The following is an 18,696-nucleotide window of genomic DNA, read 5'->3' on the forward strand; positions in this document are numbered from 1 at the left end:
TTGTTCCAGCACTCAGGCTGAGAAGTAGTATGTGCTGATAGTCAATGACCAGAGATCTATTTTTCTCTTTAGTTTAATAGCTTTATTGAGCTATAATTTATGTGCCATAAAATTTACCTGTTAACTGTACAGTTCAAAGTTGTATACAATTCAGTTCAATTAAATATTTTTAAGTATATTTCACAGAGTTGTTTATCACCACAATCTAATTTTAGAACATTTCATTACCCCAAAAAGAAATCTCATATTCATTAACAGTTATTCCCCATTCCCTCACTTTCTAACCCCAAGCCCTAGGCGACCATGAACAAACTATCTCTATAGATTTGTCTCTTCTGGACAGCTCACATAAATGGTATCCTAGAATATATGGTCTTTTGTGACTGGCTGCTTCTACTTAGTATGATGTTTTCATGCTTTGTCTGTGTCATTCCTCTTTATGGTTGAATAATATTATGTTGTATGGCCAGAACACATTTTGTTTATCCATTCATCAGTTGGTGCACATTTCTGTTTTCCCTTTTTGGCTATTATGAATAATGCTGCTATGAACATTTGCATAGAAGCCTTTCTACGGGTGTATGTTTTTATGGATACATCTTTTTATTTCTCTTGGATAAATAATAAGGAGTAGAATTGCTGGGTCATATGGTAACTCTGTATTTAATATCTTGAGGACCTGCCAGACTTTTCCATAGCAGGTGCTCTATTTAATGTTCAGACCAGTAATGTACGAGGGATCGAATTTTTCCACATCTTTGCCAACACTTGCACCTATGTGTTTTTTACTACACCCATTCCAGTGAATGTGAAGTAATAACTCATTGTGGTCTTGATTTGCATTTCCTTCATGACTAATGATGTTGAACATCTTTTCATGAGCTTACTGGCCATTCACCTCTCTTCTTTGGAGAAATGTCCTTTCAAATCTTCTGCCCGTCATAGACTTTTCAGTCTTTCAGAAGGACAGAGTAAGACAGAGACAGGCACTTGATATTATCATAACAGTATGAAAAAATTGTAAGAGAAAATAAGAATGAAAGTAAAGGAAGAAAAGAAGTTAGGAGAGAAAGTACAGGAGTCAAAGAACTAATAAAGGTCAAAGAATGGCTCCAAAAGGCAAAGAACACACAAACCAGAAGGAGAAAAGGCTGTGGTCAGAGTGGGGAGTTCTTGAATTAGTTTGAATTGATTTTATAGGTGGAGCGATAAAGGGTGATGACCAGAAACCAAGCTGTGACTACAGAAGAGTGAATCCTGAAAGCCCCCCACCACAGAGGAAATTCAGAGTTCCCAGGGCTAGATTGAGAATGAGACAGAATATGTGAAAGTGCTTTGTAAACTCCACTAATGTAAATTGGGCTAAATGAGCAGTTTTCCCCATCTACGTTAAAAAGGGAAGAAGTTCTGATAAGTAACTTTGAAACTTGTTTTGGAAGATTATAATAATGAAAATGATTGTAAAAAATAACAGTTAACATCTATGGTTCCAGGCAATATGTCAAGAAGCATACATCATTTATCGTATTTATTCCTCCAAAATACCCTAGGAAGTAGGTACTACTATTATTTTTATTTTACAAATGAAGATCTTTAGGTCACACATATTAATGTAATTTTCTCCAGTGTCTGTCATCCATGGTGAAAATGTAAACCATCATTAATTATCTGTCTACTGAATCTAGCCTTATGGATATATCTCCAATTACATGAAAAATCTTACCCACCATAGAAAAACTATAAGTCCTCTTCTCAAGGTACTACTTTTATCTTTACATCAGAGAATCAAGTTTTTTGACAATCAAACATGCCCACCTTGGTACTACTTTACTCCTTTAATGCTTCAATATATAAATGGTTTCCTCTCCATAACAAAAGTATATTTGTTTTAAAGTATGGCTCAATCATTAAGCAGCTACCTTTGGCTCACATCATGATCCCAGGGTCTTGGGGTCAAGTCCCATGTCAGGCTCCCTCCCTGCTCAGCAGGGAGTCTGTTTCTCCCTCTGCCCCTTCCCCACCATGTGCACTCTCTCTTTCTCGAAAAATAAAATCTTTTTAAAAATAGCTTTAGATGGGGCACCTGGGTGGCTCAGTTGGTTAAAACCTCTGCCTTCGGCTCAGGTCATGATCCCGGGGTCCTGGGATCAAGTCCCGCATCTGGCTCTCTGCTCTGCAGGGAGCCTGCTTTCGCCTCTCTCTCTCTTTGCCTGCCTCTCTGCCTACTTGTGATCTCTGTCAAATTAAAAAAAAAAAAAAAAAAAAAAACCTCTAGATGTCGTTTCCTTCATATTATCATTCAACAATGTCTTTCGTTAAACAGTGATTGCTATTAGTTTTTATTTTACTTGATTTCTCCTATGCTACTATCAGTTCATTTCTTGTATTTCTATTTTGTTTCCGTCACTGTTATTAACCTGCATTTAGGCAGGCTCGTTAATATACTTGGGAGTAAGTGTTGGTTTTGAACGGCAAAATTTCTTTTTGTTCAACTCTAAGCTACACAGTCACTAATTAGACAATGAGTGATCCCCTGCCCATTACCTGTTTTGTTTGGACAATACACTAACTGCCCATATTTAAGAATCAGAAGATCAAGAGGTGCTATATGGCCAGAATGTTGTGCCCCCAAATTTCTTATGCTGAATCCTAACTTCCAAAGGTGGCTGTATTGGGAGTCTTTGAGAGGTGACTAGGTCATGAGGACGGAGCCCTCATGAGTGGGGCGAGTACCCTTATACAAGAGGGTCCAAAGACATCCCTATCTCTTCCTACCATGTGAGGACACAGGGAGAAAAGTATTAGCAATGAACCAGAAAGAAGGCCTTCATGAGAACGGGATCATTCCAGTATCTTGACCTTAGATTTCTAGTCTCCAGAACTAAGAGAATTTAATTTCTGTTGTTTTTAAGCTTCTCAGTCTGTGATATTTTGTTGAAACAGCCTAAACAGAGTAAGGCGAGAGGTCGTGTGTGCTCCCCTACTCTCCTTCCATCCATAGCTTACTGGCCTTTTTTTTTTTTTTTTAAGATTACTGGCTTTTTTTGAAAACGGAGCACCACTGGGCCATCCACCCACATGCCAAAAATCAGCTAAAACCAAATAGAAACTCTCCTTTCATTGGGCATACACATATCAAGTTCAGAGTGTCCAACATTCTCTATTATTTTATTCCCAGCCCACTTAAGTGATTTATAGTGACTGCCTACAGGCCTTTAAATATGCAAACTTTGGGGGCACCTGGGTGGCTCAGTTGGTTGAGTTTCTGCCTTCCGCTCAAGTCATGATCCCACAGTCCCTGGATCAAGCCCCCGTATCAGGCTTCCTGCTCAGTGAGGAGTCTGCTTCTCTCTCTGACCCTCCCCATCTCATATTCTCTCTCACTCTCTCCCTCCTTCAAATAAATAAATAAAATCTTTTAAAATAAATAAATAAGAATCCAAACTTTGCTGAAACCCACAAGTTCCCCTTTCTACCTTCAAAGCCAGAAAGTCCGTAGTTAATTTGGTGTATAGCTCTCTGCTCTTTTATCCCCATTTAACTGTCTTACAATATATGCTTCTGATTCTAATCCTCTCAAATTATTTTGAGAACAAGAATGATTTTTAAAATGTTCTCCCCTGAAGTTCTTTCCTGCTCCTTTATTCTGAGATTTATACTATCAATCAAGTCCAATTCACCATCCTATCAGGATATTAACTAGTATTGTATTAAATCTCTAAATTAGATTTGTTAGTACTGTCATTTTTATTATATTAAGACTACTCAGCCAGGAGTAGATTATATTCTCTTATTATTTGTTTTCTTTTCATTCTATTAAAGTATTATAATTCTGTTTTTGGCCCTGTATCTTGTTAGACTCTGTTTTCTCATAAAACAAATATTACGTTTTTCATTATATTTTGTCTAGTGATAAAAAACAATGACTGAATTGAGTTAGGTGTATGTTTTATAACCCATGATTTAAGCATCTCATTTCAAGATATGTTTTTGTCAAATCCCCTAAACATTCAAGTTATAGTCCCTTGTCGTTGGTTGATAGTATTATTTTTATCTCTACTGACCTACACACACTCCATTTATCTCTTTAATATAATTTGTTCCAACTAGTTATTTAAAACAGTATTATACAAGAGGTGATACCCTTCCTTTAATATTTTCCGTAATACTGGTATCTGCCACTACTGGAAACGGCATCAGCTTCCTTTCATGCCCTCAGATTTAAAAATCTTTTTTTTTTAAACAAAGGTACCAAGGTTATTCAACAGGGAAGGCAGTATTTTCAATAGATGAAGCTGGAATAACTGGATTTTTCTATGGAGGAAGAAGACGAACCTTGACCTCTTCACACCATATGCAAACATTAAATCAAAATGGATCATAGGCATAAACATAAGAGCTAAATACAAAACTTTTAGAGGAAAATGAAAGAGGATGTCAGCTACCTCCATTTTGACCTCAGTCTGTACTTTCTGATTAAGTTCTTCTTTCTAGCTTATCTCTTAACTCAGGCAAAAGACCCTGCAGGCAAAGCATCCCCTGATGGGAACCAAAACTACCCGCTTGAGCAGGAAGGACTACCCCGAGTCAGCAAGACCCCACGGGACTGACCCCAAGACAATGATGACCTGACCTTTACTGCCCACCAGCATGTACCCGCCCACCTTTGTCCCATATTCTCCTTATATAAACCTAGAAGTATTTTCAGCACTTTGAAGACAGTCTTTGAGACATTAGTCAGCTGCCTTCCCGGTGCTGGCCTCACCGAAATAAATTCCTTTCTTGTTTCCCCATCACGTGTCTCTCTGCTTTTGGATTTTGTCAGGGGCAAGGGGCTGAACCCGGTCTGTTTGGGACCCCTGGAGCCAGGGGCTCCTGCGCCCCTGTGCCCCTGCTACAAAAACACAGAAACAAATCTGTATGACTTGGGATTACACCAATGACTTCTCCGAATACAAAGAACATGAGCCATTAAAAAAATATACATCTTTGTGTGTGTGTGTGTATGTTTTAAATGTATCTAATGGATAAATTAGACTTCATCAAAATTAAAAACTTGCTTATCAAATGATAACCATTAAGAAAACAAAAAGGCAAACCACATATGAGAGAAATACTTGCAAAACGTATACCTGACAGAGGTCTTATAAACAGAATATATAAAGAACTCTTAAGACTTTTTAAAACAAATCAAGTTGTCAAAAAATGTGCAAAAGATCTGAACAAGTACTTTACAAAAGAAGATATATGGATGGTTAACCAACACTTTAAAAAGATGCTCACCATCACTGGCCACTAAAACATGTGAATTAGAACCACAAGGAAATACCATCACATGCACATGTGACCAGCCAAACCTGGTCTATTTGGAACCCTTGGAACCAAGTCCTCTTGTATCCCTACACACCAGCCACATGGGAAATGCAAAATGGTGCAACACCTCCAGAAAACAGTTCCGCAATTTCTCATAAAGTTAAACATAACCTCATCATGACTCAGCAATCCCAAACCTAGGTATCTATCCAAGAGTAATGAAATACATATCCATACAGCATCGCATGCATAGATTTCCAAAGCAGTGTTAGTTACAATAGAACAAAATTATTTTAAATAAATAACCCAAATATGCAAAAAGTAGTGAACAGACAAGCAAAATGTGGAATGGAATACCACTCAGTAATTAAAAATGAAGAAAATAGGGGTGTTTGGGTGGCTCAGTTGTTAAGCATCTGCCTTCCGTTCAGGTCATGATCCCAGAGTCCTGGGATTGAACCCCACATCGGGCTCCCTGCTCAGCGGGAAGCCTGCTTCTCCCTCTCCCACTCCCCCTGCTTGTGTTCCCTCTCTCGTTGCCTCTCTGCCAATTAATAAAAAAATAAAATCTTAAAAAAAAAAAAAAAAGAAAATAGGAACAAACTATTGTTTAACAACATGGATCAATCTCATTAACATTATAACGCCAAATTAAAGAGGCCAGACACAAAACACAATATACTGTATGATTTCTTGCATATGAAATTCTTTAAAGGCAAAACGATACTATCAAAATGCAGATCAGTGGTTGCTTGGGAACAAGGATGGGAGAAGAACTGGCTACAAAGGGATATGAGGCAATTTTCAGGGGGCAACAGACATGCGGATTGTGTCAGAGGGCGAGTGACTGTATACAGTTACCAGTTACAGTAAATTATACCTTAATAAAACAAAAAGAATATTTCAAATTTCATCTTGAAAAATGTACTTTACAAAATCCAACTTAAAGAGTCCCTAATTAAGTCCCACACACTCAAAGTATGCAGTAAAGAATTTAACCTACTCAGAGAAAGGTTTTGACTTTGCTCTGGGCAAAGGCGTGTCTTTATTTGCCAGGGGCTTTGGGTCATAGCAGATAGTCCAACCAGTGTGGTTTAGGGCGTGGGCAGGCCACACCAGATAGAATTTAGGGCAGCAGTTAACCACTTTTTTTCCTTTTCTTAAGATTTTAATTTTAAGTAATTGCTACACCCAACATGGAGCTCCAATTTACAACCCAAGATCAAGAGTTGCACGCTCCACGGACTGAGCCAGCCAGGTGCCCAAGGGGTTGACCACACTTAGACCAGCAATGTCATGCAGACTAGGAATTTGAGTGATCTTGTGTTTTCTGCTTGATAAGAGGGGTTAGAGATGGAATCAGCCTCCTGCACAGTGAACTATACCTGCATAATGAAGCCCAATAAAAATTCTGAATACTGAGACTTGGGTGAGCTTATCAGTTGGCAATGTGCCATGTGTGCTGTTACATATCAGTGCCAGCTAAGTAAATGTCCTGACTCCATAGGGAGAAAACAATGAACGCCCCACCTTGTGTACTTCTCTCATTGGCTGGTTTTAATCTGTAGTTCTTCCCTGTGAGTATAATAGATTTCAGTGAGTTCTGTGAGGCTTCCTAAGTATGGTCTTATGGCCCACTCAACTTGCAACTGGTCTCAGAAGTAAAGGTAGCCTTAGGGACCCAAATTTATAATTAGTGTCAGAGGTGAGGGTTGGTCATGTATGGACTGTGTACCCTCCCACTTCTCAGTTGCCTTCATAACCAGGTTCCGATAAATAAATAGATGGTAAACTAATGACTTTAAAATTCACAGCTGAAGTGGTTAATAATTATCTAAAATATATTACAAAGGTCATTATCTATGAGCTTACATACAATGACAAGAGCTTTTTAGAATCTTTACAGTTGCCTGCTTCACCTGGAACCAACCCAAGTAGTGAAAGTCTGGATTGAGCATGTATAATCAGCTGTTTAATGTAGCTAGGGGAGGATACACACTGAAGCAGGTAACACAGAGAAACCAATCACCCCATCCTTGCCTCCTGGCATGCATGCCATTTCAGAATTCTAAGTGGCTTTTTACTTCCCTATTCAGAATCTGCAAAACATTTCAGGTTTCAACTCCTGTATGTTCTAAGGTATGTAACTGAATCTCTTCTTTCAAATTGCTAGCAGTATTATCCATAGCAAGTATTATCCTAAAGTTAGATTTATACTAGTAACACAGATGTTACCTTTGTAAAAAGTTTGAAAATTCAAGCTAAAGAGTGGCGCGGGTCCCAAAATATGGCCAAAAAAAAAAAAAATTCCAAAGCTGCCTCCATAAATTTGCCTTCAGAAAATTTACCTATCATTTTTACACCTTCTAACATTTTTCCATGAGAGAAAAATAAAGTTTAGGGGAAAGGGCATAAATAACACTCTTAAGTTTCCATTTAGAACATCCGAGGTGTTACTGTTTTCAAATGCTTATCAGCTTGTGACAAAATGAGTTCACAAATGCAAGTTCACACGGAGTATCTACCTTGGCTTCTCTTCTTTGCATTGAGCCAAGTAGGAGAGGTGATATTAATGTTAGAATCAGAGACTATTTGACAGGACACAAAGAGGACAATGCTTTCCCCCAAAGCAAAACCAAACTCATCGAAGGCTTAAAATATCTCCATTTGTTCAAACCTATCTCTAGCTATAGGAATGAGCAGGTGATCTATTGAGCTGCTCTGAAGAATACCCTGAACACTGTAAAACCCAAGCATTAGCAGTGAATGAAAGGCACTGTCTCTCCTCTCTGAAGTCTCTGTAAGTCCATGAGATAAGAGTTAGGAGCTCTTCATCGTGGGTACCAGTTTTCAGACAGCTTTAGCATGTCCTACAGAACTCCAACCTGTACACAATGTTCTTAAGCCAATGAGAACAAAGCCTGGCCTCTAACTGGAATTCCATCCTCACAAGAGATGGGCTCTTGAGCTGCCACGTGGCCCAAGAACCCACATGACCATCCATTCACCAGTTTCCACCCCCATCACTGCTCCAGAAGCCTACTTTATTTGATTTCCCCTTTGCTAGAAGGCAAGTCCTGCTCAGATCCTCCAACCTAAGGCTCTAAAACCCTACTTCAAATGACTGTCCCTGAACCCCGAATCACTGGCTAAGAAATCCTTCCACCAACTGGATGATCTAGAACCAAGATGCTACCCTGAAGAAGTGGGGGGGGGGATCAGGGAGACTTAAGCATGAGAAGGATCTGGCTGACTGTTGCTAACTGAAATGGACCATGAAACCCAGAATATAGGCTATAGGATATACAGGCTGCCTCCAGAAACTCGGAACGACTCCTCGTTGACAACCAGCAAGGAAATGTGATCTCGGTCTGACAACCACATGGAACCGAATTCTGGCAACAGCATGAATGAGCTTGGAAAAAGATTCATCCCCCAGAGCCTCCAGAGAGGAACACAGCCCTGCCGATATTTTGTTTCAGCCTTGTGAAACCTGGAACACGGTATTAGTTGAGCCTTGCCACGCAGACCTCTGACTTAGAGAGAATGTTGTTGTTTCAAGTCACTTAGTTGGTGGCCATCTGTTAACAGCTGTAGTAGCACCTAATACAGCGGTGGTTCCAGGGCCACCACCAAATTGCCTTCAGATTGTTCGAAGCCTTCATAGATTGGGTAGGTTTCAAAGTTCCTTTAGTTGTAACTATTAATTTATATAACCCACCCTTTCTTCTCTAGTGTATTCTACTAAAACTTCTTCATCTGTAAATGTACAGAGGGGAATACCTGGGTGGCTCAGTCTTGGTTAAGGGTCTGCCTTTGGCTGGGGTCATGATCCCAGAGTCCTGGGATCAAGTCTCCCATTGGGCTCCTTGCTCAGTGGGGAGTCTGCTTCTCCCTCTGCATGCTGCTCCCCCTGCTTGTACGTGCATGCACACACACACACTCTCTCTCTCTGACAAATAAATCTTTAAAAAAATTTTTTTAATCTTAAAAAAATAAATCAGAGGTAGAGGCCCTAAAAGGTAAAAAAAAAAGGGGGGGGGGGGTAACTGGAATCATTGTGTAGCTCACCAGGAAATAATGCAAAGAGCACTAGACTGCGCATTCAAGAGTGGGTGCTAGTCCTGATACTATTGTTTCATCAAGCCGCTGATGTATCCTAAACCTCAGTCTCTGTGATCTCCAGAGCCCTTCCACCACATACATTCTATGCTGTGGATTTCTGGGGAATGAAACAGTTGAAAAAAAGAAGTAAAACTCGCATTAGATACCCTGCCACAGGTAAGGAAGGTAATTGAAAAAGGTCTCAACAAAATGCCCCCTAGAGATTTTACTTCCAAATGTATGCCATCAGCCGCCTCAGACCTCTATTTCCTGTACATCCTGTTAATACTGATTATCTGAAATCTGAGAGGCATTTTATGGTCAAAGAGCCTTTATCAGTGATTGGGGTTTTAAATGGCTTCCTTAGAGGAAAGATAAAAAGATAAAGAATAAAGTTAGATTTGTGCAAAAAATGTATCTTTGGAACCTCTAAGAAAAAATCAATACTGATATGTGAGACCTATCTCACGTACCTCCTTACGGAGAAAATTTCTTAAGAGTCACAAAGAAAGAGTCACTAAGCTCTGTGTTAGGATTATTTGCAGGATGGAGAAAACATTTCTAATAAGTGATATAATACCTACGTAAGAAGGATTGAAAGCAATTCTCTACTACCCACACCTGGCTTTCCAATAACCTATGCACCCTAAGAGTCACTGCCACCCTGCCATAGCCTCTCCCACCCCAAATACCCATGACAAAGGTGACATCCATAGTGGAAACACTTCTCCCCTCCTCCAATTATCTCCCCAGGGGCCAACAGAGCTAGATGCTTTGCTCTAGTACAGTCCCCATATCCACAGATCCAGGTATCTTAGAACTAGAAGCAGCCCTATTCTATCCAAATTGATATGGAGGACAAGGGGCTTCCCCTTTGGGAACAATTTCTATAATAATAATACTCTAAAAATTGACACATACACTGTAAAGCTAGCTTTATGGTTTTGAAAATGGTAGGCAATGTAGAACGTAGAAGAATGGTGGGTTTTGAAAACGGTAGGCGATGTAGAATTTTGGAATTGTCGATCAGAGTCCAAATATATTATTACTACCCCATCCCCCACAGCCCTCCCCAAAAGACTGTAAGGCTTACACTTGTTCTCTAGCATCTCTGCTACATAATAATAGCTCAACTACAAAACAAGTCATTTTCTTCTCTGAGCCTCAGCTGGCACTCAACCAGTATTTGATGGGGTGGTTTACGGAGGTTACACTCAAGGCTTACCAATATTTGACAGGATGTTTTAAGGTGGTTACACACTAGATAATCTTGAAGATCCCTTTCACCTCTGACAGTCTATGATTCTAAGATAAATGAGTTTTCTGAGTTAAGTGAGCCTCAGAATCTTATTTATAGCAGTTTCTATGCAGAAGGGTTGTATATATCTTAACCAACTTAAAAGTAAACTTCGGGAACATAATCCATTTGAAGTTGGGATCTCCCTGTAGCTCATAAAATCTTATCTGCCATTTTCCTTTACATCCTTCTTACTGCAGTAAATATATACTATCAGGTCAAAAGTATTACTTGAAGAAAAAGAACACATTACAATTAGAGTAAGACGGCAACAGGGGCGCCTGGGTGGCTCAGTCAGTTAAGCAGCCAGATCTTGATTTTGGCTCAGGTCATGACTTCAGGGTACTGAATCAAGCCCCACCTTGGGCTCTCTGCTGGTGGAACCTGCATAAGATGCCATCTCTTCCTCTCCATCTGCCCCTCCCCTTCTCTGTCAAATAAATAAACCTTAAAAAAAAAAGAATGATAAGGCAATAAAATATTGCCTTTTCTTTACCACTAATAGAATCCTATAGTCATTTTAGAATCTTAAACTTTTCTTTTAAAGATTTTATTTATTTGACAGAGAGAAGCAAGAGAGGAAACACAAGCAGGGGGAGTGGGAGCAGAAGAAGCAGGCTTCCTGCTAAGCAGGGTGCCTGATGTGGGGCTTGATCCCAGGACTCTGGGATCAAGACCTAAGCCGAAGGCAGACACTTAACAACTGAGCCACCTGGGCGGGCACCCTGACGTCTTCAACATTTTTTGAAGATTTTATTTATTTATTTATTTGAGGGAGAGAGAGAGAGAGAGAGAGAGAGGAAACACATGAGCAGGGGGAGGGGCAGAGGGAGATGAAGAAGCAGGCTCCCTGCTAAGCAGGGAGCCCAAAGTGGGGCTTGATCCAAGGACCCCAGGATCATGACCTGACCCAAAGGCAGATGCTTAACTGACTGAGCCAACCAGGCGTCCCTGAAATTTTCTAATTAGAAGAGGACAAAGGAATTTCCCCTTGCTAGTCTTCTTCTAGCTTTGTTGCTTCCTCTATTACTGCAATTCAATAAGCCCCTATGAAATAACTCTCAGGTGTTCAAATCTGGGAGCTATATAAAACATGACACTCCAGCAAGACACAGTTGCGCAGGGTGGCAGAAGACTTTAAGATGCCCCAATTATTCCCACCTCTTGGAATTCACACATTGGTGTAATTCCCTCCCCTTGACTTTGGATGGAAGTTGTGACTTGCTTCTAACAAGTAGAATATGGCAAAGCTGACAGGACATCACTTCTATAATTATATTACAAAAAATTTAACTTCCATCTTGCTAGCAGACTCTACTAATACTATCCCGTGCTAGCTTTGAAGTAAACCACCATATGGAGTAGCCCACATAGCATGCACTGAGGTGGCCCCAGGCTTATGGCCACAAAGTACTAGGGATTTCTGTCCAACTATCTTGAAAGTGCTGCCAACTATATGAGTTTGGAAGGGGAACTCCCAGCAGAGCCCCAGCCCTGACCAACACATTGATGTCAATCTTGCAAGACTCTCTGAAGCAGGAGACCCAGTTAAGCTATACCCTATTCCTGACCCAAAGAAACTGTGTGAGATAGCAAATGTATCTTATCTTAAGCCACTAAGTTTATAGTAACATTGTTACCTAGCAAATGATAATTACTACAGGCAGAAGAAACACACGTTGTAATTGGAAAAGGACTTTGAGGCAACAGAAAAACAAATTTGAGATAGGAAAGTTTGGGTAATAAAAGATCACTAAGGGATAAAGTTTGTTTTGAAATATTTCATGAAGAGCTCAGGACACCTTAAGTCTTTCAAGAATTCAGATTGGCAGAGAAAGAGAAGTACAGTACACAGGAAGAATGAGTATCTTGAACACTACTATTACACTGAGAAACAGTGGGAAAGGACTGAAGAGATACAATGGGTCTAGATCACTGGAAGCCTGGAATGTTGAATAGGCTCACCTTTAATACTGTACGCATCAACAACACTAAAGTAAATGCTCTTGAGCAGGGAAATGAACATAAAAAGTGTTTGAAAGAACTTAATCCTATCACAGCATAAAGGATGGAGAAGATTAGAGATTAGAAGGCCAAGAATAGATATGCTAGCACAACAATTGTCCTGAGGTCAACAAACATGTGTGGTAAAGAGACTCACACTCCCAAATAACCAAAGATGAGCATATTAAAACTATGAAACGGCATTTCTTGGTTAACCAAATGAGTAAAAAAATAAAAACTAGTAATACTAGCAAAGATAAAGCAATCTCAGACATTGGCAGGAATGTAAATGGAACAGACTTTACGGAAAGCCATATTCATCAATAATTTTTATTAATAATCTTAAAATAATCTTAAAATATTTATTAGTAGTTTTAATCGTATCCTCAAACTTGGTAATTCACTTCCTAGAAAATATTTCAAGAAAATAAATTTTTTACCCATTCAACAAACATTTGAGTATCTACTACATTCCAGGTACTGAGGATACAGTACTGAAAACAGACCTCACCTCTGCTTTCACAGAACTTAGAAGACACATTTAATAAATAATCACAAAATATATATGTAATTACACATATTTTAGGACACAACGAGAATATTTTTATTTATATATATATTTATTTATTGAATAATTTCATTTATTTATTTATTTATTTAAGTGCATTCAACACCCAACATGGGGTTCGAACTCACAACGCCAAGATCAAGAGGCACATGCTCTACTGACTGAGCTAGCCAGGCACCCCGTGAGAAAGTATTTTTAAATACCTGATCTAAATCGTGAGATCAAAAAAGACCTTTCTAGGAAATAACATTATAGTGAGGACTAAAGGATGAGTAGAATTTAGCCACATGAAGAATGGGAGAAACGTTTCTTTCTGATGGAGAAAAACAGTACTCATTCAAGCAAGAAAGAGTTCGTTGTATTCAAGATTTTAGAGGATTTATTTATTAACTTATTCAACAAATATGTATGGAGGTAGGTCCTAGTAAGTACCAGGCACTGATACTTACTGAGGATAAGAAATGGGAGAAAATAGTGATCAAGATCAAGTTGATAAAACAGATATAAAAAAAATTCTACAGCCATGGTAGGGATGGTAGCTCTGGTAGTAATGAAGAAAGATGTATCAGGAAGTGAATGAAAAAGGAGGAAACAAATGCATTTGGCAGGTAAAAGTAACAAGCGCAAAGGCACTGTGCCTTCTTTAAGACCCAAACAGGATAGACTTACCTGAGAAAGGTATGTTCAAAACGAATGAATCCTTAAAAATATTTATCTTCCATTTATAGATAGACTACTTAGATGGGTCAGCCCTGAAATGTGTACATGCAGAGGAGAAGTAGAGATCAAAAATAAATAAACAGGGGGCCCTGGGTGGTACATTTGGTTGAGTGTCTGGATTTCGGCTCAGGTCATGATCTCAGGGTTGTGAGACTGAGCCCGGGTGAGAGTCTCTCTCACCTTCTCCCTCTCAATAAACAAACAAACATTTATACTTAAGGTATAGCTACACTTGGGAAACAATTTCTTCTACAGCAATCCATGAATGGCTCCCAACTATGCTTAAGCACTCAGGGAAAAGTAACCACTTTTTTTGGAATAATAAGCAGGCTCTCTTTGCAAAAGACCAATATACATAAATATATACAAGGTGTGTGTGTGTGTGTGTGTGTGTGTGTGTACACACACATATATATAGTGTATAGAACATATAGTACATAGAGAATATCTGTATCAGTATATAGAAAATACAAGGATTTGAAATTAAAAATTGATCAAATGAACTTCTATAAAGTTAAGTGTGAAGAGTGACATTTATACAAACCTTATGGTGACAATACGCTTGGAACCATCAGCAAGTTATAAAGGGAGCCATAAACATGAGTATGACCTCATGTGAGCAACAGATCTGAGGGAAGAGAGCTCTTTTCCTCCTGTTTCCACAATTACCTAATTGGTAATATTTCATGTTTGGTACATGTCACCAGCATTGAAGAGTCAAAATGTATTGGACAGCATAGACACTATCCACAACAACAACAAAAGATGTGGAATTCTGTACTATTTTGCAACTTCTAGGAATCTAAAATTATTTCCAAAGAAAAAGTTTAAAAATATATGAATGGGCTATCTTGTTATCAGAAATAACACAAGGCCTAAACATTGTGTTAATTCTATAAAGCAATAAAAAAAGCAATAAATGAAAATCCTCCAAATTACTCTCCGTGAGTCCAATTTTCACTTCTGTCAAGGGATGCGGGGCCTTATCCAGAATAAAGCTCATAGTCTGTGTTTGATATTCCACTGACCAACCAGACTTTTGAGAAAATCACTTCAATCTCTCTAAATCTCTGCTACACCTACCTCACAGCATGGTATCATATGCTTGCCAACTATGATATGCTACACAAATAGTCACTGTTATTATTTGAAATTTTATTTATTTTAAATGCATTAGTCCTTCTTTCAATGGGGGACTATCTCTGAGGTATGATTAACTATCTGGATTTCTTCAAGTTTGTGAAATTATCAAATTAATCTTAATACTTTTCAGGAAGGGCCCTGATTTAATAAACAGATTTATCTAATAATAAATATAGCTACTATGGGGTAGTTGGGTGGCTCAGGCATTAAGCGTCTGCCTTTCAGGTCATGATCCGAGGCTTCTGGGATGGAGCCCCACATTGGGCTCCCTGATGAAGAGGGAGGGAGTCTGCTTCTCCCTCTCCCTGATACTCCCCTACTTGTGCTCACTCTCCTGTCAAATAAGTAAATAAAATCATAAATAAATAAAGCAAGCTACATTATCCTGGAAAATGCTTCTTCCCTGTTATTAATTGAATTGAGTAACCCATTACTTTGGTTAATTCTGAAGACCTGTTTTCATTTATTATGCTTGTCTAATCAAGTGTGATGGGACATTAATATACAGTGTGGACAAATACATTGACATCATACCTAAGATATGTTTGATGACATTTTCCTCACAGACATTAAAAATGAAGTCATAGCTCTCATGAAGAAAAAAGACAATTAAGACAGGAATTTCATAAAATGCAAAAGATGAAGCTTGAGAACACAAAACAAATTTTAAAGTCTGACCAAGAAAATGTTATCTTTCATAAAATTGGAAATTGATGTGTACTGTACTTATAAATGATGCATCACAAAATGTTTCGTTATACCTTTAATGTTTCAAAAAACATTACCATCCCTCTGTCGCCCATCAAGTACAATCTTAGGAAGAAAAAAATAATTACGTTATTTCCTGAGTTAAAACTTCATGTACAATCTAAAGGCTAATGGGAAAAGAGAGTATAGGTAGAACCCTCTCAAATCAAGCCTTTACTCATTAAAACCTTAAGATAGTTAATTTTAACTTGGCAGCTAATTTTATTTCCTGGCAATGTACTTACAGACCAAAAACAGGACTAATTTGAGGAGGCAGTTAAAAAAATAAAAATAAAAACACCAACAGGAGACATATAAAGATAATATTCAGTAAGATATTATTTTTATAACAGTAAGAAAAGCAGGATTTTTTACCCCCCTTCATTCAGCCAACAGTCTACTCACTTCCGATGGGTGTGGTCCATGCCACTGTTTGGTATTGCTTCCAACTTTGCATTTTTCTGCCCACAGATATTTCCATAGCTGTCGTATCCTGACACTAGTCTCGCTGCTGCACCTGTTGCTATTGAAAAGCCACAAATAAATCCCTAGAAAAAAAAAACAGAAAAAACATACAAATAAACCAGTTCAATAACAACAGTCACTACTTGATACGATAATGAGCTTCTTTTGTCCGCTGAAGGGAACAAAGAGCTATCTCTCCTTATTGCAAACACTATTCTACTGTTTTCCTGGGATTTCACAGAAGCAGCACAGAGAAGTCCACAGGGAAACACTATTTACTACCATAACAAAACAAATCTTAAGCTCTGACATCATAAGATCGTCTATGCATTTTATAATAGAAACAGCGGCTTCTCTGTATGGAACATCTGTGCTGTGCCAGGCTCCTACTAAGTGCTTACCAGACATTATCGCTAATCCTCAGGATGGGGAAACTGAGACCCAGAGAGGTTCAATAAGTTGCCCAACGCCAAAGAAGCTAGTAAAGATCAGAACATTAAATCAAACCCTGCTTGTTTCATTCTTTACTTTTATTTGGTTGTAAAGGAGCTCTGTTAAATGGACAACAGCAACAGATGAAAGAAAAAAAATTCAAAGAAGAATAGGTGTGTGGGTTTTAAATTATTATCACTCCGGTGCACGCAACACTCCTGTTTCCTTCCTGCAGTAAAGCTGTATACAAGCCAAAGAATTATGCCATGAAACACCACCATGCTTTTAAAACTGCAGACGCAAGGAGAGGGAGGCACTGGGTCTGTGTGCCACAAAGGTCACTCTGTTTCCTGGGAATAGGCTTCATCACAGTGCCAAAGGCAAATAAATGGTAGATGCTTCGGGAATGTATCATACCTGCTGAGTCAAGTACGCACTGACCAAGACAGAGCAATCTAGCCTACATTCACTGCAGGGAGCAGGCGTAACGATAGGAAATACGGTGAATCACTACAGATAAACTGAACTGGGCGAAAAGACTGGGGTTAGAAAAATCTTGCAACGTGGTCATTAAAAGGGTGTGTTTTTATTATCCTTCATGAAGTGGCCAATGAAGGCAGGGATTATCACCGTTTAATGTATTCTAGCCACGTCTCAGGAGTAGGACACATGTAAGCAGCTCAGCTAGATCTCGGGCCCACGGTGCTCAGATCAGTACCCACATGCACCTCCTCCAAGAAGAGTGTTTCCCTCTTAAACATACTTTCCTAAAAAGGCAAACAAACTCTTTTTTTCTAAATAAACCCTCTGGTTTTATCTTGCGGGTAAGGAAAGGGAAAGGAGGGAGAATGTGGCTCTAACTAATAGAAACTTCTTGAAACTGTGGCTTATAAAAAAGTCCACTCCAGGGCGCCTGGGTGGCTCAGTGGGTTAAGCCGCTGCCTTCGGCTCGGGTCATGATCTCAGGATCCTGGGATTGAGTCCCGCATCGGGATCTCTGCTCAGCAGGGAGCCTGCTTCCCCTCTCCCTCTCTCTCTCTCTCTCTGCCTGCCTATCTGTCTACTGTGAACTCTCTCTGTCAAATAAATAAATAAAACTTAAAAAAAAAAAAAAATTCCACTCCAGAGAGGACCGAATTGTTGCTCTCATGCCTTCTGATCCCTGCCAAGTTATGTTAAGTCTCCGTCCCTTAATTTACTCACCTGTAAAATGGGATAGTGAGTGTATAGCTCGTAAGAGCGCTGTATGGATGAAATAAAATAATCCTGTAAAGTGGTAAGAATCCTGTTCAGCACACAGTTAGAGCTCAATACATATTAGCTATTATTGTTGTTAGAAATGAGAATGTGTAAAGGAAACGATCACGGGTTCGGGGTCAGATAAAGCTTCGCTGATCAATGGAATACTGATGACTCTATATTCTACCTGTGTGACATTGGCCAAACCTGCTTAATGCTCTGTGCTTCAGTATTCCCGTCTATAAGTTGAGGATAAAACCACTTACCACAAAGGCTGCTATGAGAATCGCATGAAATAATGCATGTAAGTGTCTGTTTCAATAAAAATGTTAGTACCCTTCTGCCTCCAAGGAGCAGCTAACTGCTTGCACTAGGGTTAGGCAGAGGCTGGTCGGGCCCACTCATTCACCCGCGCCTTTTGCCCTCTCCCTCCCTCTCTCTGGATTCCTCCATGGAAAATGCAAGAGAGTTCCATGTCAGGACCTCAAGCCAACAGTAAAACATGAGATAAAAACCATTTAAGCCCCTGCACACATACACATGTGCAAACCAGCATGCCATTTTAAACGTATCGATGAACTTCCAATTAGGAAATCCCACACCGAGCAAAACCCGGAAGTGGAGGTAAACATTAGGAGGTTTAATAGCTAACCTTTCCAACACA

General features: G+C 39.2%; 1 protein-coding gene across 3 annotated transcripts in view; it reads right to left on the minus strand.

Moving 5' to 3' along the window:
* Positions 1 to 18,696, minus strand: part of SLC44A1 (solute carrier family 44 member 1) — a 202,307-nt gene that overhangs the window by 119,028 nt on the left and 64,583 nt on the right. For all 3 annotated transcript variants that reach the window (XM_059143509.1, XM_059143508.1, XM_059143510.1), the window contains exon 3: positions 16,302 to 16,444. In XM_059143509.1, coding sequence (XP_058999492.1) covers positions 16,302 to 16,444 — 143 coding nt within the window. The remainder of the gene's footprint in view (positions 1 to 16,301; positions 16,445 to 18,696) is intronic.

This window comes from Mustela lutreola, chromosome 12 (assembly GCF_030435805.1).
Source record: "Mustela lutreola isolate mMusLut2 chromosome 12, mMusLut2.pri, whole genome shotgun sequence".
Taxonomy (NCBI): Eukaryota; Metazoa; Chordata; class Mammalia; order Carnivora; family Mustelidae; genus Mustela; species Mustela lutreola.